The sequence below is a fragment of the Leuciscus leuciscus genome (genome assembly GCF_965113295.1).
Source record: "Leuciscus leuciscus genome assembly, chromosome: 4".
Taxonomy (NCBI): Eukaryota; Metazoa; Chordata; class Actinopteri; order Cypriniformes; family Leuciscidae; genus Leuciscus; species Leuciscus leuciscus.
Window position 1 is genome coordinate 34,049,247 of NC_138728.1, and position 27,180 is coordinate 34,076,426.

Genomic DNA, 27,180 nt, shown 5'->3' on the forward strand with positions numbered 1-27,180 from the left:
TGATGAGTTTTTGTAAGGTCCAGTAGAAATAGTGTCATTGTATGTGTTATTTCTGTAAAATGGAGGGGATAAGGAGAGAAATAGATTAACAAAGAAAATGATGTAATTTAACAACAGTATTGCCATTTATCTTCCTTACAGTGTTTGATGCAATACCTTGAGATTCATGCCTGTCTGACTGGAAGGAAGGGGATGAAGGTTGAATGGATGCTGAAGGGTTTCCACACACTGCACCAGGTTGCAGAGTGGCAGGTGGTGGGTCCTTGACAGTGGAGGTAAGTAGTACAGGGGGCCTAGTGGTAGTAATGGGGCACTGGCTGGTGGATGGTGGAGGTGGTACAGGGGGCCTAGTGGTAGTAATGGGGCACTGGCTGATGGATGGTGGCTTCACAAAACTGAGGTTTAGGGGTACCGGCGACCTAGTGGAGGTAGTGGGACATGGAATAGGAGGTTGGAGGAGAGCTGTTTGGAGAGAAGATTGTAGATGTGGTCAGTGTCACTCAAGAATTATTTCCTGTATATTCTTGCTCATTAAGTAAATGTGTACCTTTTGTTTCAACAGCTGATACTTTCTCCATGACAGAAGAAAGGAACATTTGATCTGGGGGAATAAATGATAAATGAAACACTTGCACAAAACATTGGTGACTTGTAATTATTTCACAGTCATGAAGTTTACTTACCATTTTGCATCCTTTCAGCGATGTCCTTGGAAACCGTTAGCATGACAACATTGCCTTTGCTGTCTAACACATTAATGGTTACGTTGTCCATTTTGTTGAGTGTTACACAGGGCAATGCAGGTTCTTTATATATCCTAAGGAACCATGGGACCATAGCCAACATCTGTTCCATTCATTATTACTAATAGTTAGCAACAATTGCAATTACCATTTTAAGTCCACTTTCAGTTTTGGCTCAACATTTGTATCAGTGATTTCCATTGTTTTCATGATTTAGTTATTAAGTAACTTTATGTATTAACCATGGTATTAACACACTTTTAAGATGTGTGTATAAGTGGTGTTTTGGAAGGGTGTCTTCCAAAACAAGATAACATATTGGATATATACTTTAGCAGTATGACATGGGTGTTTCTGCTAATTCAAAATGATAAAAGTAACCTATTAAAAAAATCCCTGGTGGGTATGTTTTTTAAGAAGGTTTCAGCAACAAGATTTACAGTACCCTCCAGCTGAGCTCTTTTTAACATTTTAAACATAACACCATTCATTTTCATATACAGAAAAGCACAATTCTGTTGGATTTATATTGTGATTTAGACCAACTCTTTGAAAGTGAACAGAATGTTGTCCAGTTGTTAAGTTGAAGTTACAGCAAGTTGTTAGCAGTTTGCTAACCACATGCAGGTGAAGCATAAACACAGCAAAATAAACTAGAGAATATGAAGAAACCAAACAAATGGAGGAACATAATGTATTATGTATCATTTGTATAGGAGCATACATTGATCACCACATTAGATTGTATGTTTTTAAGATTAACATTTTAGTTATTAAAAATGCTCATTTGAATAAGTTATGCTGCTGAATACTGTAAAAGGTCTGTATAAAAAAGAAAGTCATGCAAAATAAACATACACAAACTCTATATTAACAATAAAGTAAATACAGTAAAACAATATTCAATAAAAATGATTTATAAGATGAAGACGACATAAAAACGTATTGAACTGTTTTAAAAGTCCATATGAGAATTTCTGAAACTGAAGTCATCGCAATAAACTTGAAATGCACGTCATCGGTGTTGTCAGTGAATCCAGCCAATCGTGGATCAGTTGTGTCGTCATCAGAACCTGTGCAGTCGCTCTTCAGAAGCTGCGCTGGCTGAGTTCTCCGGCTACTCTCGAATCGCTCTCGTGGTACTTTGATGGCATACGTCACAGTCACGTGGCGTCGGCGCTGTATCAAGTCGGACAAAATTTCTAACCGGCATGCACTGCTTTAAGTCAGCCGCCGATCGGTCTGCACAGAGCTGCATGAAGTCGCACAAGCCTAACATAACACATCAGACAAGGGAACACATGGCAGGATCACATGACTAACGGGATCACATGACAGACATGAAGCATGACCTGAGAAATGAACCAAAACCAAATCTTGACATATACATAAACGTACTTAGGCTATTATAATTTTTTTATATAGTATCACACAAAAGTGAGTACACCCCTCACATTTCAGCAAACATTTTAGTATATCTTCTCAAGGGACAATACTATGGAAATGAATGACCATGTTTTTTTGGAGTCCATGTTTCCCTCAATGACCAGTCCATGTTTCCCCAGTACCAGCAGCACTCATGCAGCCCCAGACCATGATGCTACCACCACCATGCTTGACTGTAGGCAAGACACAATGTTCTTGGTACTCCTCACCAGGGCATTGTCCCTTGAGAAGATATAATTAAATGTTTGCTGAAATGTGAGGGGTGTACTCACTTTCGTGAGATACTCTGTACATTAAACCAATTTCAGTGTGGGTATTAACTTTCTCTTTCCACTTTCCTCTTTCCAATTACCACTGGAAGGACATTGCCTTCCAAAACTGACCTTAAAATGATATGCAGCATCTTGATCAAGTCTTGACTAACTTTTGACGTAATTGATATCAAGGTGCCCGCTAGGAAAGTGTTTATGTCAATAAAAGCTCAATTTAGCAAAAAATATGCTAGATTTAATTCTGTTCTTTATATAAAGCATTTGTGTATCTTTAGAAGTCAAGGAATTCACAGACAGCTGTTAAATGTAATTCATCGATAATAGATTTGTTGTGTGAACCGTGAAACCATTTGTTGAAAGTCTAACAAACTATCTAAGGGTGCCTTAAGAATTTTTTATTTGTAGAAATGTGATGACAAATGTTCAGCTTATAATAGTTCACAGAGTCCTTGTTTATTGTTCTGTAGCAAATTATGAGAAAGCAAGACAGAAGGCCAAAAAGGCTGAGACATCCTCCTGTCTCAACTCAGAAACTGACAGCATGCTGGGAAAGTTTAATCGCAAAAGGAAGTAACGTTTCTTGGTTTCCACATTGATTATAAACTTACACAGAGTAGGAATGTAGAGTGTGACATTTCAGATTACAAAAATCTAGGATTAAAGGTTCCCTATGTGACTTTTATTTACACCAGACCTAACTCAGGGTACCCCGATCAGGGCCACTCTTCTGAAGAAGAAATCATTAAAAGAAGAAAGAACTCTGTACCAGTTCCACCATCCCCACCGTCCCCGCTGTGACACCATTTCAACAGTTCCACCATCCCCACCGTCCCCGCTGTGACACCATTTCAACAAATTTCACCAGCCCCGCCAGTTCCCCCTGAACCACCTGCCCCACAAGGACCAGTTCTGTCAAGAAGGCAGACAATTACACGTAAGCACTGATTTCAGGTCTTCTGTCTCAATGTTTCCTTGCCTGTCTGTCTCTCTCTCTCCAGCAACAGAACGTCACATAATTACTCAATTAGAACACCTGAAAGGAGAGGTTGCTGTCATCAAGCAATTGCTATTAAAGCTGACCAAACAGAGCTCTCTGGATGCAGACCTGCCAGATGGTGTGTGTCCATTTGCCTCTGAATAACATGATGGACCTTCAAAATCAAGAAATCAAACTGAAGTGCAATGGTACACTTGGTTTTTATCAAGTATTTGGTATTTAACACCTCTTTGTAAGTTTCTTTTGATAAAAAAGCCTGCTAAATGAATAAATGCATTTAAATAAATAAAGTTTTGTACTTTTTTTAGTTAATGATCTGTAAGAATGGGGCTTTATTAGTGCTGTTCATTGATTCAAGTAACTTTTTTGACATTTGGGTATAAAGTGTTTTAATTCTACAATATATGGTGTAAAAACGTCTGAGTGCTGCCCTCTTCAGGTTGAACGGTGGCTACTGCAGTTGAATTTTCCTACTGGATGTTTGTGGTACTGCGTGACGTAAGCGGTACTACGCTACGTAAGCAGGTTCCAGTTCACCACACCCTCCCTTGGTACGAGCTACCAAGCATAGTATTGCATCAGTTAGGATAGCTTCAAGCTAGCGTAGATTTATCTGTATACAGTACAGTGGTCAGGAGGGTACGTAGGTGTAGGTTTGCTGGTTGCAACAGCACTGCTCGACTGCATAGCTTTCCAGCAGACTTGGAAATTAGGCGCCAGTGGAGCTCAAGTGTGCAACCTGCATTTTACGCGAGATTACTTCTGCAACGCAATAGAGGTGGAAATGGGCTTTTCCACACAGCTCGCGCTGAAAAGCGACGCAGTGCCAAACGCTGGGGTCTTCCCACTTTTCCAGCATTTTTCAAATATTGCCATTGGGTGTAGTCAGGCTCTGACCAGGGGTTTAGTTACCCTTTAATGCTTTAATTTAGGCAAAGTATCTGGCAACAGTTGGGGGTACAAGTCCAACACCAGACGTATCCTGGTCTGCATGTTGACCACTCCACTTGCCCAGCAACTGTGCTGGAAGGGCTCTGGCCAAAAGATGGGCTTTGGGCAGATGTTGGTCTGCAAATCAGTTATAGCAGCGTTTCTCAAACTGTGGGGCGCGCCATGTCGAGCGTAATCAAGTGTAAGAAGAATTCCCCTCCCCATGCCTCCAGAACGAACCTCCTTGAAATGATTTTTTGCAGGTTGAGATTAACAACAAAGATCATACATTCAAAACAAAACACCCACAAACAAAGTAATCATTACTAGTCTACATGAAGTCTAAATTAAAAGAACATTAGATATGAGACCCCGAGAAAAATTTAACCTGGAACCGAAGTGCCAAAATAACGTGACGTCGGCATATTAATTGTAACGGAACAAACTTTCGCAGCCAAAGATTAAATGTGTATATATGTTTCACGCCGATGAATTGCAGGCTAGTGTGGGCAATAACCAATAACAAAACATGGATAAATTTGTGACACGGACCTCAAAAGTTGTCGAGCCAGCGCCAGCAGAGAGACACAAGCCAGACGGACCTAATCAACCAAAAAGCCAACCGAAAAGAAAATATGATGATGGGTATCTTGCTCTTGGATTCACGACAGCGATGGTGGGGGCAGAGGAGAGACCGATGTGTGTTCTGTGTTTCTTAAACCGCTAGCAGCAGATAGTATGAGACCCAACAAATTAAGACGACACCTAGAGACCACACACCCCAGTCACGTCAATAAGCCACTTGGTTTCTTTCAATGAAAACTAGCAGAATACCGTCAACAGGAGACTCGCATGGTAAAAGCTGCATCAGTGAACAGTAAAGCACAGATGGCGTCATATAGAGTGGCATACAGAATTGCACAATCCAAAAAACCACACACAATTGCAGAGCAGCTCATTCTCCCCGCTCCGCTAGGAGCACATGGTGTCAATTATGCTTGACGAGACAAGCGCAGAAAAATTAAAAGCTATTCCCCTGTCAAACGACACAGTTGCAAGACGTATATGCAACATTTCAAGTGATCTTGAGGAACAACTCATAGAAAAATTAAAAGACAGTCGTTTTGCATTACAAGTGGACGAAGCTACTGACAGCAATAAAGACTGCTTGTTCATCTCGTACGTCCGATTTGTGAATGGCGAGTCACTGTGCGAGGATTTGCTGTTTTGCAAATACATAAAAAATAGAGCCACAGCTGATGAGCTGTTTAAGATCATGGACAGTTACCTCAAAGAACACGGCCTTAAATGGGAAAACTGTGTGGGCTTTTGCTCTGATGGCACACAGACCATGGCAGGGTCAAGAAACGGGCTGCAGGCACTAATAAAGAGGGTTGCGCCAGATGCGCACTGGACGCACTGTGTCATTCGCAGGGAAGCGCTCGCGTCAAGGCAGCTCAGCCCTGAATTAAATGAGGTTTTGACAGAAGTAGTGAGCATGGTAAATTTAATCAAAACCCGACCCCTGAAAGCGCGACTGTTCTCCGCACTTTGTGAGGAAATGGGAGCTGATCACACATCTGTGCTGTTTCACAGTGAAGCAAGGTGGCTCTCCCGCGGCAAAGTGCTGTCGCGCGTCTTTGAGCTCAGGGCAGAGATTCGGATGTTCTTGGAGGAGGAGCGCATGGATGAGGCTGCAAGCAAATTTCTGTTTAAACTGGCCTACCTCAGCGATATGTTTGGCTTCTGGTGCCCCTGAGGGGATTGGTTTTTAATTTACTTTCACATGTGTTTTAAGTGTTCTGTGGCTCTGTTTTTGTGTTTATTGCTGTTTTTAGGTTAAATTATTTTAGGTATAAATTATTATAATTATTATTAATGTCTGTAAATACATTTTATATATATAATTTTGATTTTTTTTAAACATGACCCTCGATTTATTGCTGCTACCTTTTAACCAGTGCAATTGTTCTGCATATACATAGTAATATGGGTGTACCCACACTTTGTGTGCACAAACTTTGCACCTACACCCACAGTTTGCCCACATCAGCCCACAATGAGGGCCCACTCTAATTTGTGGGACCCCACCTGGACCCCATAGTGTGGGGCCACACGTGCCCCGCATTTCCCTCCGGTATCTTGGCCCACAGTGGGCTGCCCGCAATGGCCCCATTCGGGCCCTAAAGGAGCATGTTTGCTGGGTATCTGTGTCATCCTCAGTTCCTCTCCAAGACTGAGACTTTGGCTACGTTCACACTGCAGGCTGAAACGACCCAATTCCGATTTTTTTGCCCCTATGCGACCTGTATCTGATCTTTTCATGACAGTCTGAACGACACAGATCCGATCTTTTCAAATGCGACCCAGGCCACTTGGGTATGTGGTCCCAAATCCGATACATATCCGATCTTTTCAAATGCGACTTCAGTCTGAACGGCCAGGTCGCATTTATCCGACCCGCACGTCATTGATACGCGAAAAACGTCATAATCCTGCGTTGAAGTAGTCGTCGGTTTGAAAACGGACTGCATATTCGTCGAGCTGAGGTAAATCTGCCGAACGGGTCGACCTCGACGAGCCCGTTAATTAAAAAAAAAAAAAAAAAAAAAAAAAGCCCACGGCCATTATATATATACGTTATGTTAACTTATTTGTGCTGAATCTGATATTAGATAGGTCAGCGGCTGCTGTCTGGCTCTTGTGTAACGGTCGCTGCGCGCGCTCGTGTGTGTGTGTGTGTGTGTGAGAGAATCACAGTTAAAGTTTAGCTACTTCCGCAAACAACAAGTGACGTCGTTGACCGTTGAGTACTCTTCTGCGCATGCGGGTCACTTCTGGGTCATTTCACGTTCACACAGGAGATCACAAAAGGTCGCATTTAATTGGAAATGTGAACGGCCTTGCAAAAAAATCAAATTTTTTCAAAAAATCGGAATTGAGCATTAAGCCCTGCAGTGTGAACGTAGCCTATGTACATTGTGATCTTTCCACATCCACAGACTGATCGCAAACACTGTTATACCGTCAGCCTCTGGTGGGACACACATTAGTTTTCTCTGTCCTGACCCACCTTTGATTAATGATAATAACCAAATAAATCACGTTCGGAATTGTCACATAATCACATTATATCCTTAATATTTACACATATCTGTATCTGAATTTAAATTGTATACATCTATATTCCGATACTGATTACACCATATATTACAAAGAGCCTTGTGCAGAAGCCACCCTCCAGTCAAGTTAGTATGTTTTGGGTAATGGTCCCATCAGATGACTTGATATCTACACAAAAAGACAGATTTCTGTGTAACCATAAATATATATTATATATATCAAATGCACACGTTGCATTTTTAAATACTGAAGAAGGTGAACAGAATGCTAACATAAATATACAGTACCAGTCAAAGGTTTGGAAACATTACTATTATGTTTTTGAAAGAAGTCTCTTCTGCTCATCAGGCCTGCATTTATTTGATCAAAAATACAGAAAAACAGTAATATTGTGGAATATTATAAAACTGTAAAATAATAGTTTTCTATTTTAATAATCTTTCAAATGCTATTTATTTCACCACGAATACAACTATGAATACCTGTTTTCTGCATGCACTATGGACTTACATTTCTATGCACAAAACGGGACTTTTATTTTGATATGACTGACGACGTGACATCACAAGGCTGCGCCGCGCTCCAGTGTCTGTTATGATACGGTTAAAGAAAGGTTTGTGTTTTAAAGCATTTAAATCGTTCAGGCAATTGTTGTGCTTTTTAAAATGAATTCTACATTGTTGAAAGTAACATTGCAATGCTGCATCTAACATAAATGAACGTTATTTTGTGTGAGTAAATCGCATCCACACATGATTAACAGAAAAGGTGCGTCTCATTTCGCTCCCAATATCGTGAATCAGTTTATCATAAACAAGAATTTAACACTGTGATGAGAGAAGCGGAGCTTTTCTAGACTCGAAATCGAATACTTTCCGATATATTATGCAAAAAACAGTACGCAAAAAGAGTAGTATGACCGAATGTCATTCATAATAACCCTATTCATACTGTAGAACGTACTTTTTTAAGGTCTCGAAGTAGCCTAAACTGTAAAATTCATTGCTTCAGACACTGCGATTTCGGACGCAGCGCGAGTCAATTGAACCAAATGATTCGGTGATTCTTTAGAGGCATCAGAATCAGAGATTGCCAGATATGTTTGCACATACAACGAATTTGCTTTGGTGACAGAAGCTTCCACAGTACAAACAGAATAGTAGTGACAGGACACGGATAATAAAACAACAAAAATAGAATTAGTAAAAAACACAATATATATTTATAAAAAGAAATTTGACAATAGATGGTATGTTCGTACAAATGCAAGGAAATCTAAGAAGTCTAGTGTGTTAAATAAATATAAATAGTGTTGTGTTGCACATGCTGATCAAAACAGTGTAAATGCAACCAGAACAAACAAACATGTGTAATGAGAACTTGTGAAACAACTGCTAATGCGTTCATAAAAGTGCAGTCTATTAAATATAATCTATAAATGATTGGAATAATAAATATACATCGTGAATGCATAACCATGAAGTGTCTGTATTAATTTATGTTCTTTATTTGTAGTGTTAGCTTTAAGTGTTTTTAGTCTAATCAGGTGATTCAAGTCCATTAACTGTCACTCTGACTGACTCTCTTGCCAGTGTACTGAACTACTGAACCAGAGCTGATGGAGACGCACACAGAGAATTAGTGTGGATTTATTTTTATTTTTGTTAATTATTCTCATCTTAAACGCACAGAAAAACTCCTGGTGAAGCGACTGAGATCCACATGACACTATTATAAAGATGGCGTTTATTAAAGAGGAGAGTGAAGATGTGAAGATTGAGGAAACATTCAGAGTGAAACAAGAAGAAACTGAGGAACAAACAGGTTGGTTTCATTCTCAAAGCTGAACTCAGTCATTTGATCCTTATTAAAAGATCCTTTTTATATCCTCAGTCATTTTGATCTTTTTACTATGATAAACAAACATCCTCTCTTGTTTTGCATGCGTAACGGAGGAAAGTTAGTCCTTGTTTTTGCTAGTGAATGCGGTGTTTAGCGTCATTGTTAGCGCACTCGACTCACATGCAAGGGTATCGGGGTTCGAGACCGACTCAGAGCAGGGCTGTTAGGATTGGAGGCTGAGTAGTGGAGGCGAAGCAATGAAGAGAAGGGTGTGTTTTTTTGGGTTGATTTCAATGATCAACATTGTCTAACAGTGTTTTAGAAATATCACTTATTTACCACACTTATTTACTTACTTGCTTAACTTACCACAAGAACGTTTGAGTAGACGCTAGAATAGTTAATAAGAGCACAATTATAATCATAACGATGCTGTTAAAGCCAGACTGAGTTTACCTGTTCAGTGTGATGACCTTTAATCTCCTCAACAACCTCTGTAGTCCCAGACACGTAAGACATTCAAGACACGTAATGGCTTTAAAAAAAAAATCACGAGAAACCCCATTCAAACTTCGGGACGATGGAACCAGATGTGCTAAAATGCAAAATCGCTTCCGGGTTTTGGCCTAAAATGTAATGTCATACTATTGGTCCTGCCTCAAGCTGACCCGACAGTATCTGGCCAAGACATGCTCCAAACTGATATGACCCTAACTTGTTTGTGACAGTATTAGGCATCCTGAGTAGTGATCGGCCGATAAATCGGGCCAATATTTGCGGGCTTTACGTGTATCGGCATCGGCCGATAGTTTTTTCCCGGCATTGTTTACAGACAGGCGTCCGCAGGCAGCTCTGTGTTGCTGGAGACGCTGCACGTGCAGCCCATGCAGCCCATGCACGTGCAGCCCATGCAGCCCATGCACTGCCCCTCCCACACTAGCAGAGTGCTGGAAGCCCCTTCAAGACAACTGTAAGGTTTAAACTTTCAAAGCATCTTTTAACTGTTTGACTTAGCTGAAATATTGCCATACACTTTGAAAGTGGAAACACGTTGCTCTATATGTGTGTGCAACTATAGCTAAGCAAGTTTGTGGGTCCAAATGGAAAACGCGAATGCCTCATCTATAAAACTGCTTGTCATTATGTTTAGGGAGCTGCAAATAGCTACGTTTGAGGCTATCCATTTGCATACGGCAGCTGTTACGAACACTGGTCATAGGATTAAATAATGCCGACGTTGTTCCGTGATATTTGTGGGAGTTTTATTCAGCGAACACCTGGAGGTTTTGACGTGTGCTCATAAAAGAAGCGACGAGGTTGTGACACGCATGCGGTGCAGCGCACTCGTTTGTCCAGGCGCTCCTATGCCGTGGTGAGATGAAAACATCTAAACTTTTCAGAATGCTGCAAGCGCACGCAGGTCATGTGACAAAAAACAACTGACCTTTCCATGACAACATCGAAAGCTCAGCCGAACAGCTGATCATAGCTGGACAGGGCGGGGTTTTATTTCTCATCTCCATAAATATATGTAGTCGTAAAGGGCTAGAAATAAATTAATCCTTACTTCCTCGTCATCATGGAGAGCGCAGTTCATGGTTGCATAGCAACGACCGACGCCACGGGAGCGCAAGCGCTTGTAGAGAGGAGAAAGCGGCGCGGCCGTGCTTTCCACACGTTTTTAGACGCGATATGTGAACAGTCCCTAATTCATAATAAACTGAGAATCTATTTGTTTTAAAATCGTTTTTGATCACGAAATCACGATTACATATATCAGACAAATACGCAGAATAACATGTTCCAGTCTATTTATAAAAAAAAACTAATGTAAATCATTAATTCAAACACGTTTAAAACGAATGAATTCAGTCTCAGCAGTAAAGCAGTATCGGCTCCAAATATCGGCCCAAGAAAATCGGCAGCCTGTATCGGTATCGGCATCGGCATCGGCACTAAAAAATCCATATCGGTCGATCCCTAATCCTGAGTAATTTAGGAGACTATAATATGGTCTGGGGATGTATAAATATATATTTATCTCTCATGGGTACGAGTGTGATATTGTGTTTATACAACAGTTCGACGGCACACGTAAGTAAATAAGACACAACAACTGAGTGTCTTTAAAAACCCTCTTTTGTGCAGAACTACTTCCTTCCGCCACGGATTCAAAACTCAAGTTGACAGTTTGACAGTTGAGCTCAAGCCTCCGTTACTAATTCTGCAACGTCACTTTAGAACTAGTAACGAAGGAACGTTGAGTCAGCTTGTTGTATTATGGAGACAGAGTATAGTATTATGGTATTATGAGAGAGATCGACTAGACGAGTGTATTACCTGCATCTGATGTAGCATTTATTCTTCAGGTCGAGGTCCATAATATTATATCCAAAAATTCAGTTTGAATATCCTCTGAGGAAAGCGATATGTTCATCTTTGTCCTTTCCATGACAGCGTTAAAACAACATACGTGTTCTGACTCACTCCATCTAATGGTGTAATAATGTAACTTTCACTGAAGTCCACATCACAATCCTTTCTCAATAGCAAATACGGCATATTATTTATTGAACAACAATTTTTAAACGAACTACAATAGCCATTATAAAAGACAATAGGAAATAAACACAAGCAAACAATTCAGTCAAACGTACAAACAGCACTCTAGTACAGGATTCAAGTGAAATATAGGCTAAATATAATTATGCAACTTAATTTTCCCCAAAATCGATTAGCTCTGAAACTAGTAATAGATTAAAAAGCCCAAAGATCGCCCGTTTGATATACCCCAAATTAATTTTATCTCATGTTTAACCGCTATCTACATGAGAGCCAGCGGCAAATTCCCGAAGGACTGGCTGAGATGACGCTGTTCTCTGCGGGAACATGAGCGCTGAACGAGCGCTGACGGCCTGGAGCTCGAATCTGCAAAAGCGTCTCAACAGATCGTAAAATAGGCACTAAGATTATATATCAGTCACATATTTGAGGACTAAATAACTACATTCTTGCCTAAAAAAACTCTTAGAACTAAATTTCCTGACACAACTACAGTAGTAGGATATTTTTACAACATATGGTGGATTTGCTTGACCGCCATGACAGTAGCCGCAAGCGGCGTGATATAAACGGTGAACCGGTTAGAGTGCTGTTACTGCGCAAATATCGTACGCCTGGAAAAGGCTCTCAGCCAATCAGATTCGAGAACCAGAAAGAACCGTTGTATAAATATATCAGTGGCGGGCGGTGCATTTCACACCTAGGGCTTCTGTGGTGTCCTACATGAATTAATCCACCTCTTAATAAACTTTTAATAGCGCACAGACTCTTTATAATTGTTGTGATATTGCCGTTTTATTTTGCACCAACAGTTATAGGGTTAATGTGGTGAGTTCGGAAAAGGCCGGGTAGATATAACAAAAGTATGAATGTAAAAAAAAAAAAGAAAAAAAGTTTTGATCATAAATTGACAAGAAAAATTAAGAAAATCATATTCAGCACGTAAAAAACAGGGACATAAATAATACTCACCAAAACTACTGATTATTTTTACACAAAATCCATCCTTATTTCTTTCCTCAGGAAGACTTCAATTTAGATGAAATGCAAATTTTTTTTTTTTTCGCAAAAGCTGCGATTACAGTCTGGTCACGTGACACGTGAGAGTAAACCAGTCTGTATTGCAGATGAAGCATCAACTTGGCACGCTACGCATATAGGTCTGGTAGTATAGGTTACAGGAAATAACAGTTTGTTTAATTTATGTGATATTGTGTATCGATTAAGATCATTTCAGATTTATGTCTGAGCTTAGTTTTAAACACAGATACGTGATGACGCGTGTGCTTTATAAACAACTGTATTCTGCTTGCTTCTAATTCCTCTGTCTCTCTCACACACTAGAGATGCGCGGATGGGCTATTATTTCATCCGCAGCTGCATCACAAAACTCATCATCCGTCCGCCATCCATCCGCACCAACGTTTTTGACCAATTTTCAAAACCGCACCCGCCCACCATCCGCTGATTGGGCGATGCAAGGTGCTGCTGATGACTTGGTTCACCAGCCCGAATTTAATTAAAATATTATTTTTCGTCACGTCATCTGCCCGATCCGTGGTTTATCCGCGGAGTCCGCGGCTGTAACCGCCAACCGTGCATCTCTATCACACACACACACACACACACACACGACACTACTCGAACCTTCCGAAAAATAATCTTTCATAAAGTTTGGAAAAGTTGAAGTGCATTACAAGGACTTTCGCGGGCTTCATTGCACAAGATATGCGCTATGAGATAGCCTACGCGCGGTTTGCTTGATGTTACTTTTGCGCGGTCTCGCCCGCTGGTATTTTCCTTACAAATGCTCTACGAAGGCATCATATGTCTTTTGGAATGCAGATGGCTTATATATAAAAAATTTGAAAATCACAGACAGAAGCTGCTTTCAATTTCAAATAGTCACACGCGCTTTGCGAAGAGCGCTTGAGCATGCGGCTGTGAGCAACTCCGTCTACGTGGTTAAATGTACTTGCATCTCAAAATGCTTTTATGATGCGAAATAAATGTAACACAGTCAGTTATATCATAATCTTATCATTTCAAAAGAGATGAAAACGTTCAGACAGCCTACTCTTAAATACTGAAAGCACTCTTTGTTTATTGCTTGTAATGTTTTTTTCTCCCTCTTTGTTATTTGTTTTGAAGCTATTTTAGTTACAATTATTAACATGTAATTGTATTAATTTCGTTTTTTTAATGTGTAATTATTATAAGTAGGCCTACTTATAATTACAAATGTAATAAGTTTTATTAATAAGATCAATTAATTAATAAGAAAAAAATTAGATCGGCTCATGAAGTGCCTAAAGATAGGGAATCTATTTTACAATGATTTATTGCTTGTTTTTGTTGAATAATAGAAAAGATAAAGAGCTTAAAAAATAATTGCATATTAAAACGCAATCGCAATATTGGTAAAACTAAATCGCAATTAGATTATTTTCCAAAATCGTTCAGCCCTACTTCAATTACTCTGTTGTACAGGTTATCTGTGCGTTTCAGTTCCAACAATGAGTCTTTCTATCGGGGCTAATGCTGAAAGTCGAGTCTGTCCCCTTGTATTTCTGGCATAAGTTTTAATTCGCTTTAGGGCTGAGAATGTCCGCTCGACAGAAGCCGTAGACACAGGGACAGTCACCGCAAAACATGACGATGTGTACAGCTGACCCATGCTCTCAAGATTGCAATTAAGGATTTAGCCAATTTCAGCTCATCTGCAGTGATGAGGCTGTTTGAGACAAATACACAGTAAGACATGCAGGAAATCACCATGTGTTGATCTTTTTCTGTTCCTCTGTAGTTAACGAACCTGTGCGCTGATATGCTGAAATCATATTAGGCACCTTCCTGGGGCCTCATTTATAACCGTTGCGTACGCACAAAATCACGTGGATGAATATGCATATGCAAATGATATGCAGATAGTAAAACTAGGCGTTGTAAGCTCCATATATGGTTATTTCAGGGAGGAGATTGCATGTGCGCACAATATTCCGCTGACTGGGATTTATAAAGGGAATTCAGCGCAGGTTCTGGCGTACGCACAGTTTTATAAGTCCGAACATTTTTTTGCGTACGCACGCACATTTCTAGTAAGGATCCTACGCACAGTTTTAGAAATGAGATCCCAGGTGAGGTGGGACTGCAATGGCAGAGAGTCTTCGGCCTAATAAAAGATCAAAATAATGCAAAAATAAAAACTAAAGTTGTTTAGAACGCTTGATTTGGAATAATTGAATGAATGATTTAGTGAGTTTTACTGCAGTGCTTACCTGGATAAATTCAATCTGGTGAGAAAATAGGAAATGAAACCAATCTGAATATGGACCATTTTGTGCATAATAAATATAATGTTAGACACAATGCTATTTATAATACACCATTACTGGCACAATTTCTTTGACAACGTCTAAAATCAAGTAAAATGTGCAGTCACATGTGAGATTGCTTGAGAAATTTTGTGTGTGAAATCTATCAGGGATTTAATGTGAAAGTCTTTTTATTTTATCCGTTTCAAGTTTCAAAAATGTGGGTTTGTATTTACTGTGTTGTCCAATAGAAAGCTGCTTAATATTAAAGTACAGCTTAAATCAAAGAATCTTGCTAGCAGTCACCGGCGCAAATCGTCTACTCCCTGGTATAAAGGTGGTTTTGACGCTAGGGGTATTCGATTAACGATTTTATTTGCAACAATATGCAAAGGCAAGTCTCTGTCATTAACAGACTATGGACTGACTCTATTCTGCTGTGGGTACATTTTTAAGTTACACATAAATGTAAAAGGTTATTTCTTCTGCACGATTTTATTTAATACTGACACAAAATTGTATTGCACAATTTGTGAAACTTTTCTATAAATTCCTTCTTAGAGTGTAGGTTGTGAAGAACTATTGAACTGAGTATCATTTGCATCAGTGAAAAAAAAAAAATCGCTCAGAATATACAAAGAGAAAATTCAAAAGGACATGTATGTTACTGAGCCCTGTGGCACTCCATACTTGGGTTTGATGAGACGTCTCTTCATTTACACAGACAAAATGATAGCAGTCAAATAGATAGGACTTAACCCATGCCAATGCTTGTCCACAAATACCAGTATACATCATTCCCAAGCCATCTAAGAGAATGGTGAAGAATGAAATGTTGTTGAAAGATGTAACACTAGGGAAAAAAAGATGTATGAAAGATCAGATGCCAAAAGCAGGTAATTTGTTTCTTTAAGTACAGGTTTTGTGCTTAAATCCTGACCAATGTTTTTTCACACTTACTGTTATTCTGCAAAACACTCTGAGAGTACACTATTTTTCTAATATTATAGACATATAACACCTCTTTCTGTAGCTTAGTGCATATGGGATCTAGCATACTTGTTGGTTTTGATGTTTGTTGATTCATGCCATTAAACTGGGGTTAACTTGTATTTCTCTCTTTTTTTTTTTACCCTAGAGCTGATAACACTGAAAGAGGAGAGTGGAGTACTAGATGAAATGGAAAAAAAAGATCAGTTTGAGAAACATCATGATTTCATAACTGGAAAAAAATCATTTAGTTGCTTACAAACTGAAAATACTTCCCCTCAACAAAGATCTCAAAAGACAGAAACTATAAGATATTTCACTTGCCAACATTGTGGAAAGAGTTTCACTCAACGTGGAAGTCTTACTGTCCACACAAGAATTCATACAGGAGAGAAGCCTTTCACCTGCAAACACTGTGGAAAGAGTTTCAATCAACGACGCAATCTTTTAGTCCACATGAGAGTTCATAATGGAGAGAAGCCTTACACCTGCCAACAGTGTGGAAGGAGTTTCAATCAACTTGGAAACTTTAAAGTCCACATGAGAACTCACAATGGAGAGAAGCCTTACACATGCCAACAGTGTGGAAATAGTTTCACTCAAAAAGGAAGCCTTAAAAAGCACATGAGCATTCACACCGGAGAAAAGTCTTACACCTGCCAAGAGTGTGGAAAAGGTTTCACTCAGAAAGGAAGCTTTAACAGGCACATGAGAGTTCACACTGGAGAGAAGCCTTTCACATGCCCTCAGTGTGGAAAGAGTTTCAGTCAAAAAGGACATCTTAAAGACCACATAAGAATTCACATTGATGCAAGTTTTTTCTCCTGTCAACAGTGTGGAAAAAGCTTTAACAGAAAACACAGCCTTGAAGTCCACATGAGAGTTCACACTGAAGAGGGCTCTTTCACCTGCCAACAGTGTGGAAAAAGTTTTAACAGACAAAAATACTTTAACTCCCACATGAAAATTCACACTGGAGAAAAGCCGTACCTATGCCAACAGTGTGGAATAAGCTTCAACCAAGTAGGAAACCTTAACAGGCACATGAAAATTCACACTGGAGAGAAGCCGTACACTTGTAAGCTTTGTGGACTAAGTTTCAATCATAAAGGAAGCCTTGAAAGTCACATAATAATTCATTCTGGAGAGAAGCCTTACACATGCCCTCAATGTGGAAAACGTTTTGCACATAAACCGACTCTTAAAGTCCACATGAGAATTCACACTGGAGAGAAGCCTTACACCTGCAAGGTGTGTGGAAAGAGTTTCACTGATAAAGGAAACCTCAAAGTGCACATGAGAGTTCACACCATAGAGAAGCCTTACACCTGCAAACTGTGTGGAAAGAGTTTCACTCAAAAAGGAAACCTTAAAAAACATATGAGAATTCACACCACAGAGAAGCCGTCCACCTGCAAACTGTGTGGAAAAAGCTTCACAGGAGCACTAAACCTGAAACAACATTTGCAAACTCATTCTGAAAAGAAATTGCAGAGTTCTGAAAGTGGTAAAACATTTAGAAAAAGGAGCAATTTCAAAAATCATCCGTCTATTCACTCCGGAGGAAGGCCATTTAAGTGTGATCAGTGTTATAAAACATTTATTTTGCCTTTACACTTAAAGATACACCTGAGAAGTCATGCAGATGTTAAACCACATTCTTGCTCTTCATGTGGAAAGAGTTTCAAATGGCTCAGCAATTTAAAATGGCACCAGAAAATACTCATCTGTTTAAAGGTCCCATATTGTTCACCTTTCTGAAGTTTTATTTTAGATTTTGATGTCCTTAAGAATATATATATTTGCGGTATAAGTACCAAAAACCACCTCAATATATTTTTACAGCTCCTTTCTCAGGAGCTCTGCCAAGAACAGGTCGATTTTGGCCTCTCTTCTGATTGGCCTGTTGTTTTCTGAGTGACGCACGGCCAGGCCAACCACAAGTAACCTGGGTCATGTATGCTGTAGCCTACTGTGGCTTGGTGATGCTCACAAGTAAGGTAAATAAAACAACTGTAATGATGGTGATAAATAATTTGTGTGCTCCCTTAATAATTCCTAAAAAGCTGATATCAGTTCATCGCAATCTCACAAAGCTCCGTTATTATCAGTGAAGCTGACTGCACAATAAATCTTTCATAATGGCAACACTTTGTTTCTTATAATCAGAGGATTTGCCAGCATGCAGAATTCAGCACTGAACAAAAACTCAGTTTTGAGCGGTGAGTGGATTCTATCTTATATTATATTTTGTGCAACATATGAATAACATTTTAGATGTTTTATTTTTAGATATTTCTATTTTGTGGGAGTCTCGCGAATCCTTTTATCGTCCCGCAACCCGCACACACACGAGTACCTTACGCCCGCACTCGCCCATCAAATCTAGTCCCACACCGTACTCTGTTGCGCTGGGTCCCGCGGGAGTGCATGTCTCTACATCCATCGACTGAACAGCTCAGCAACAATGTTGTCTGGGGGTTGGGCAAAAGGAGGGAGGGATGGTGAGCAGTGCTTGGGGTGGGACTGAAGGCGGTGTTCTGACATCACATTTTTACGGAAGTCACAACGGCTCGTGAAAAGGCACAGCTACTTTATGCAGGCTGTGTGCATTTGTTATATGGCCGTTACATTTTCCCTAGACCTCTGTTATCATGAAAAAAGCCAGGAAATTTCATTTTTGACAATATGGGACCTTTAAACTCAAGGCTGCATTTACACTGCAGCTGAATGTGAGCCAAATCGGAACATTCCTATTCAAATGTGAGAATTAAAATGTGAGAATTGCGAAAGCAACGGAAGCACGCAGTTCTGACAAACTATTTGTATCACCACTGATAACTTAATTACGCAATGCAACTGGATCGAAATAGACATGATCTGCATTAAGTCAAAATGCACAAAAGCATCTGAGCAACTCCGCAAGACATCACCGTTTTCACAGATTCTGTAGTGAAATTTTATAGTTTACACAGAGATGGTAGCAGTATTGTTTTCAAAAACGTGCAAGTTGAAACCCAACCCGTTTTTATTTTCACGCCCCCAAAACGCCATTGTTTTGTTAATGAACAGCAAAAACGCATAAAGGTTTCCATTTTTGAGTTGAAAACAATGTCGTCTAAACGCCCCTCAGTTTAGTCCTAAAGTTTATCTAGTCTTCCAGTAAATCATGGTCATCTGCCATGTTCTCCAAAGGTTGCTGGCTCTCAATTATACCCGTCATTAAATCTTACTGGTCAGTATCTTTATTTGCAGGTCCTCTTAAACCTCTCTTCAGGCATCAGCAGCGTTTGGAGGTTTATTTTTATATTCTTCCACAACACCTGTATTGAATAACTATTGTAACGTTAACACACATTTCACAAAACAGTAAGGTAATAAAGCTGATGATTCTTAACTGAAGTTGCATTGTTCTTGTGTGTTCATTTGCATTGAATTAATTACAAATACATTTCTAGGCATTCCTTTTCTTTGACTTGGTTCAGTTTTTATTTCTGTCTGTTATCTGTCACTCTCCGTATGTGATTGTGATATTGTGAACACCTGTTCTGGATGGGCTGTGGGTATTTAAGTGTGGTATGTGGTATGGTGTGCGGTTGTTTGATGCGCTTTGTTCTTTTCTTGCGTTTCAATGGGCACGTGGCAGGTGCTCTTGGATTCGAGCTCCTCTACTATCATGAGATCTTAATTTGTCCCATCCACCTCATGGCCATGGTTAAACTGGTCCGTGTTTAAATTTTTATTTAGTTATGTTTTAATAATAATAATGTGTTACATTTACATAGCGCTTTTCTGGACACTCGAAGCGCTTTACATATGGAAGGGGGGAATCTCCTCAACAACCACCAATGTGCAGCACCACCTTGATGATTTGACGGCAGCCATATTGCACCAGAACGCCCACCACACATCAGCTTATTGGTGGAGGGGAGACAGTGATGAAGCCAATGTAACGAGTTAGCTCAAAGGGGAAATATTAATAACTCATAACTTGTTATGATTAATTATGAATATTTGGGTCAGTTAATTGGATTAACTTGATGCAGCTACATTAATATTACAATCAATTAATCAGTTCGTCCAACAAACTTTTGATTATTCATTTATTCTAAGAAAAGCGTATTTTTCAGGGCCACAGAAAAATTATTATTTCTTAGCATGTACGGCGCTTAGAGCATGTAACAAGATCATAATCGTAAAAAAACTTTGTTGCAAGCAGAAAATTGGAACCAAATACATACTGTATTGTGCACAAGTTTTATTAACTAAATCACAAACAACTAATCTAAACACACATACATACATGCATAAATCCTGGTTCACACGGCAGAATAATTAGGCCGATTTTAGCCCTCATTCACCCCTTCCGACAATCTTAAGGATGCTCCGATTATCGTAAAATAATCTGATCAGATATTCCTGCCGTGTGTGGTGTGTTAAGACTGCTCTCGTTTGCTCGGAAGGACGTCGGGACCGCTCCGATCTCAAATCGGGGATATCCAACATGTTGGATTTATTTGGCCCGATTTCTTCTTGTGTGTGGTGTCCCCCGGGGACAAACGAGCACGCAGCCTGTGGACTGTGGCGTGTAGCCAATCAGAAAGCGAGGTGATGAGGCGGCGAGGAAGCACCGAGAAACAAAATCAAAACAGCCGGCGGCATGGCGCACCAGAAAGTCCGGTGGACATCGGAGATCATCGCCTTTTCTTTTGATAATGGTTTTTTTTTCGGTTAAAAACAAACTACAAACTATCGCTACTGCATCCTCTTCGTCCGCCATGATTGTTTACTCTGAAGTCACGTTTGATCTCGAGGTATTTTGCAAGATTTCCCGTCTGACCTGGGAATGCTCGGGAGTCAAATCGGTTTGTGTGTGATGTGTTGATTTTGCCGTGTGGCTGCGCACCACACACTGTACGACCAAAACTGTTAGACCTGTGATTTTTTATCGCCGTGTGTGGGGTCTCTCAGGTTTGGAAAATTGGCCGACCATTTTAAAATCGTCCCGTGTGAACCAGGCTTAAGTAAAATGGTGAGTGACAGAATGGTACCGGAAGCAGGAAATAAACTATGAAAAGAACCATCAGCTTATCATTTTCATAGCACATCCCAGCAAACACAGAGCGTTGGCACAACGTACCCAACCTTCTAACAGCGTTTTAACAACATGGCCAAAAGGTTGCTATAGCTCAACTCAACTTTATTTATATAGCACCACTAAAAACAACGGTTGTTGACCAAGGTGCTGTACATTATTGCACATAACATTGGAATTAACACCATTTATAACATAAAAATACTGGACAAAACACAGAACAGACCAGACACCCCACAAATCAGCTACAATTATAAGCCAAAGAAAAATGATAGGTTGTGAGTTTAGCTTTAAACTCATGTAGTGTAGTGGCAGTTCTAGTAAAAACAGGTAGGCTGTTCCAAAGTTTTGGTGCAGCGACGGCAAAAGCTCGATCTCCTCTTGTTTTTAATCTGACACGCGGAACATTTAACAGTCTCTGGTTGGATGACCTAAGAGACCTTCCAGGATTGTGGATGGAAAGTAAATCAGAAACGTATACAGGAGCCAATCCATTCAAGGATTTAAAAACCAGCATCAAAACTTTAAAATCAATTCTGTAACGGATTGGGAGCCAGTGCAGAGATTTAAGAACAGGGGTAATGTGCTCTCGTTTGCGCACACCAGTAAGGAGCCTAGCAGCTGCATTCTGCACCATTTACAGACGGTTAAGAGTTGCTTGGTTAGTGCCCAAATACAGGGAATTACAGTAGTCAAGCCTTGTCGAGATAAAACCATGAATCACCCTTTCAAAGTCCTTAAAAGAAAGAAATTATTTCACTTTGGCTAGGACTCTGAGATGAAAAAAAACTGGTTTTGACTACTGTACTAATCTGTTTGTCAAATTTGAGTGCACTATCGAAAACCACGCCCTGATTCTTCACTAATGGTTTCACACATGAAGATAAGGAGCCAAAATTTGAGCAAAGGGAGCTGGCAGCTTCTGATGGTTCAAAAACTATAATCTCAGTTTTGCCTTCATTAAGGTGAAGAAAATTTAGGGACATCCAGGCCTTTACCTCTGCTAGACAAGCCAACAGAGTGTCTAAACCCATGTTATTGTTATTTGATCCCAGGGGCAAATAGACTTGGGTATCGTCAGCATAACTATGAAAGGAGATGTCATGTTTCCTAAACATCAACCCCAGGGGAAGCATATACAAGGAGAATAAAATCGGATAGAACCTTGAGGGACCCCACACGTAAGAGGCGCTGCATTTGAAGTAAACTCACCAATATTAACAGAGAACCTTCTGCTACTCAAATAGGATTGAAACCATTTAAGGGCATTTCCCCGAATGCCCACCCAGTGCTCCAAACGTGAAATTAGAACAGAGAGGTCAATACGCCGCACGCACTCAAATCTAACAGCACCAACACAGCAGACTTGCCAGAATCAAGGGTCAGTAAAATATCATTTAAAACTTTAACCAATGCTGTTTCTGTGGAATGGTTTTTCTTAAAACCTGATTGAAACACCTCAAAAATTTTGTTTTCATTCAGAAAGCTCTGTAGTTGATGAAACACTATTTTCTCCAGAATCTTAGATGTAAAAGAAAGATTTGAGACTGGCCTAAAATTTGTCAGAACTGTTGGATCTAAATTTGGTTTTTTGAGAAGTGGATGTACAATTGCATGCTTCATGTCATCTGGTACCGTTGCTGTTACAAGGCAGCTGTTCATGATCTTTTGGATGATCCCTTCTGCAGACCTGACGAAGAGCACGGGTATCATCACTGAGCCAGGGCTCAGACTTTGGTTTGTGTTGTTTGGCTTTTATGGGAGCCAAAGAGTTTAAAATATTAGTGGAGATGGTATTAAAATGATTAAGAAAATCTGCACCACTCCAATTATCCCAAAATAAGTCAAATGATTGAGACACCTCCTTAAAAACAACTGTAAATTCAATACAAGTAGTCGGTGTGATTTTACGAGACAATCGAACAGCCTTAGTGGGTTTTGTGATATTAAAACAAGTGGGCACTCTGAAAGTAATAGGCTTGTGATCAGAAATAGCATGGTCTTCTATTACAAAGTCGCACACTGTCAGGCCATGTGAAAGCACCAGATCAAGAGTGTGACCCTGAATATTCAATTCAATTCAATTCAATTCAAATTTATTTGTATAGCGCTTTTCACAATACATATTGTCTCAAAGCAGCTTTACAGAAAGTGCATTTCAGAAATGTACATAGAAAAATACAGTTAGTTAATCATGCATTAATTTAGGGCATAACATATCGCCCGCGTGGAGTCGTCTCCTCACGGGCGTGGAGTCGTCTCTGCATGGGTGTTGGGGCATCTGAAGTTTCCATGAGATGCTGGATACAAACTGGAGCTGACGAACTATGACGAACTAGCGTCCCGAGATAACGACAGAAAAGCAGATGGGAAATAATTAGCGTAGCTGCTGTTCATAATATTAATGCATTCAATCTGATTCAACTGTAGTATAAAAGGTAAGTATTATGTGAATGCTTTGCTAAAGAGATGCGTCTTTAATCTAGTTTTAAACTGGGACAGCGAATCCGAGCCTCGAACAATATCAGGAAGGCCATTCCAGAGTTTAGGAGCTAAATGTGAAAATGCCCTCCCTCCTTTAGTGGTCTTAGACATCCTAGGAATGACCAGAAGCCTCGAATTTAGTGATCTTAAAGAGCGCGATGGATTGTAGGGCGATAGAAGTTCCGTTAAATACCCAGGAGCTAAACCATTTAGGGCTTTATAGGTCATTAGTAATACTTTGTAATTGATACGGAACTTAATAGGTAACCAGTGTAGAGATGATAGAATTGGTGTTATATGATCCTATTTTCTTGACCTAGTAAGAACTCTAATATTTTCATTTATTATATTTTCATTTTCATTTAATATTTAATTAATCACAATAAAATCTATTATAATTTTATAGCCATCAGAATTAGTCAAAAACAGAGGGAAAGTGGCCTAAGGAAAAAAAAGACATATATATGTGTGTGTAATTGTTTCACTGGTAGGGGAAGCACTGCAGTGATTTGGTCAGGGTTGGTTATGGCGGTGCAGAACTCTGATCTTGCAGAAGATCTTGCTCTTGGGAGAGTTCCTCCTGCTACTTGTGGAGCTTCTCCTGCTGCTTTCTCACCAGACTCTCCAACTGAGCGTTCATCTTCTGAAGCTCCTCGATCTTCTCGAATATGAGTAGGAGCATTCACAAGCTGTAAGATAAGATAAGAAGATAAGAATCACTTTATTCGCCAAATGCATCAGCAGATACACAGGAATTTGATATGGCCATCAGTAACACACAAACTCAACACACAAACATATATGCGTATAGCTGCAAAAAGCATGCCTAAAACAATCAAATCAAATAATAAAATAGTCCAAAAATAGTGCTAGATCAGCTATTCATAAGGGAAATGGCTCTTGGAAAAAAACGATTAAGATGGCGTGAGGTCCTTGTCCTGTACCTTCTTCCTGAGGGAAGCAGCCTAAAAATGTCACTTGCTGGATGGGACTGATCAGCAGCAATTTTAGCTGCCCTCTTCCTGACTCTGGCCTCATACAGGTTGTTAAGTGACAGCTGCCTCTGTCCAGTCAGCCCCTCTGCTGTGCGCACAATGCGCTTTAGTCTGACCTTCGCCTGGGCTGATGCCGATGCAAACCAAACAGTGATAGATGCTGAAAGAAGGCTTTCCACAGTGGCTCTGTAAAATCTAGACCGAACAGAGCTGGAAACGTTCAGTTTAGTTAACTGTCTTAGGAAAAACATTCCACTATGAGCTCTCTTAAGAATGGAGGAACTGTTTTCCTCCCATTTCAAGTTGTTTGTGATAACAGTGCCTAAAAATTTAATTGACTCCACCTTCTTCACAACAGAGCTCTTGATAGTTAGAGGTGGAAGAGAGGCGGGTGTTCTGCGAAAATCTATCACCATTTCCACGGTCTTTTGCTGATTAAGCTCCAAGTTGTTCTCATCACACCACGCAACCAATTTAGACACTTCCTGCCTGTAAGCAGACTCGTCGTTGCCCTTAATAAGGCCGACTAATGTAGTGTCGTCCGCAAATTTAATCAGCTTGATGGAACCATTATTGGAAGTGCAATCATTGGTATACAGTGCGTAGAGAAATGGTGACAGCACACACCCCTGAGGTGCTCCAATGTTAGTAGTCTGAGGATCAGACATGTGCTGGCCAAGCCGCACATGCTGTTGTCTGTCGCTAAGAAAATCCATAATCCAGCGGCAGATAGAGGGTCCCACCCCCATCAGTGACAGCTTCTCCCGCAGTCACTCGGGTAGAATGGTGTTAAAGGCTGCACTGAAATCTACAAACAACATCCTTACATAGGAGCCAGGAGAGTCAAGATGGTCCAGAGCATAATGCAGTCCTAAATTGACCGCATCATCTACCGAACGGGTTTGCCCTGTAAGCAAACTGTAGTGGATCAAGATAAGGAGCTGTGATAGGTTTGAGATGTGACAGAACCAACCGCTCCAGAAATTTCATGACCACCGATGTAAGGGCCACCGGTCTGTAGTCATTAAGGTCCACAGCTTTGTTTTTCTTCGGCACTGGAATAATGGTTGATGACTTAAAACAACCCGGAACCCTGCATAAAACAATTGACTGATTAAAAATGTCTGTAAAAACTGGAGCTAGCTGACTAGCGCAGTACTTCAGGGTGGCAGGTGAAATCCCATCAGGGCCACCCGCTTTCCTTACATTTTGTCGGCTAAATAGCCGGTACACATCCTTCTCCTCAATGTCAATGTCAATGTCAAAGGTGACTTGATCTTGAGGGGCAATGTTCTCCACCTCCCTAAGTGTGACACCCCCGGAAGGGAAAGGATGAGGGCATGGAGATCTCAAATCTTGTATAAAAAACATTGAATTCATTGGTCAGTTTAGCAGATGGAGTGACTTGTTGTTGTTTATTTTTATAGCCTGTCAAGTTCTTCAGCGACCTCCAAGCTGAAGAGGAGTCATTAATGCCAAATTGTTCCTCCATCTTCACCTTGTAGGCACTTTTTGCTTTCCTAATGGCTTTATTTAACTTTTGTCTGGCCAGCCTGTATTCATCTCCATTTCCTTCTCTGTAGGCCTGTTCTTTGGTTTCCCTGAGCAGGCTGAGGGATTTTCCCACCAGGGTTTGTTGTTGAACCAGGGTTTGTTGTTGTTATATTTCACCACAGTTTTGGTGGGAATACAAGCTTGCTCACAGAATGAAATATATGAACACACAGTGTCTGTATATGAGTCCATAGAGTCACAAGAGGCACGCATGGATTCCCAATCAGTGGTGTCTAAACAGTCTTGTAACATCCCAATTGCCTCTATCGTCCATCTTTTAGATGTATACTGAACCGCTCTTGCTAGTTTTAGTTTTTGTTTGTAGATGGGGACCATCTGAATTAAACAATGATCTGAGTTCCCAAGAGGGGCACGGGGAAGTGAACGATATGCTGCTTTGTGAACAGAATAAAAATGATCCAGTATATTTCCTCCCCGAGGAAATATACTGTTGTTTGTTTGTAACTAGTTGTTTGTATTTGGGCAGATCATGTTTCAAATGGCATGCATTACAGTCGCCCATAACAAGAAGTACTGAGTCAGGGTGCTTATTCTCAATGTTTATGATCAGCTCCGTTAGAGCGTACTGCGCTTCCCGTGTGTTAACTTCAGGTGGAATATACACGCATGCAAATATAACAGAGGCAAATTCTCTAGGGGCATAAAAGGGCCTGCAGTCTATGGCCATGAACTCCAACAAGGGGCAACAATGTTTGTATAATACTAAAACGTCAGTGCACCAATTTAAATTAATATAACAACACAGACCTCCGCCTGATGTCTTCCTACTTCGTCCTTTGTCGCGGTCGGCTCTGATTAAGTTAAATCCAGGT

At 40.2% G+C, this 27,180-nt stretch overlaps 1 protein-coding gene across 4 annotated transcripts; it reads left to right on the plus strand.

Moving 5' to 3' along the window:
- Positions 1-8,043: 8,043 nt before the first annotated feature.
- On the plus strand, positions 8,044-19,621 carry LOC309497346 (uncharacterized protein). 4 transcript variants are annotated; one of them, XM_082167573.1, is made up of 3 exons: positions 8,044-8,124; positions 9,203-9,335; positions 16,368-19,621. In XM_082167573.1, the coding sequence occupies exons 2-3, from the start codon at positions 9,251-9,253 to the stop codon at positions 17,978-17,980; spliced, it is 1,698 nt and encodes a 565-aa protein (XP_082023699.1). In that variant the 5' UTR covers positions 8,044-8,124; positions 9,203-9,250; the 3' UTR covers positions 17,981-19,621. The 4 variants fall into 4 exon arrangements, with proteins under 4 accessions (XP_082023699.1, XP_082023698.1, XP_082023700.1 ...); XM_082167574.1 differs by lacking the exon at positions 8,044-8,124 and adding an exon at positions 8,161-8,242; XM_082167575.1 differs by lacking the exon at positions 8,044-8,124 and adding an exon at positions 8,262-8,279.
- Positions 19,622-27,180: the final 7,559 nt, after the last annotated feature.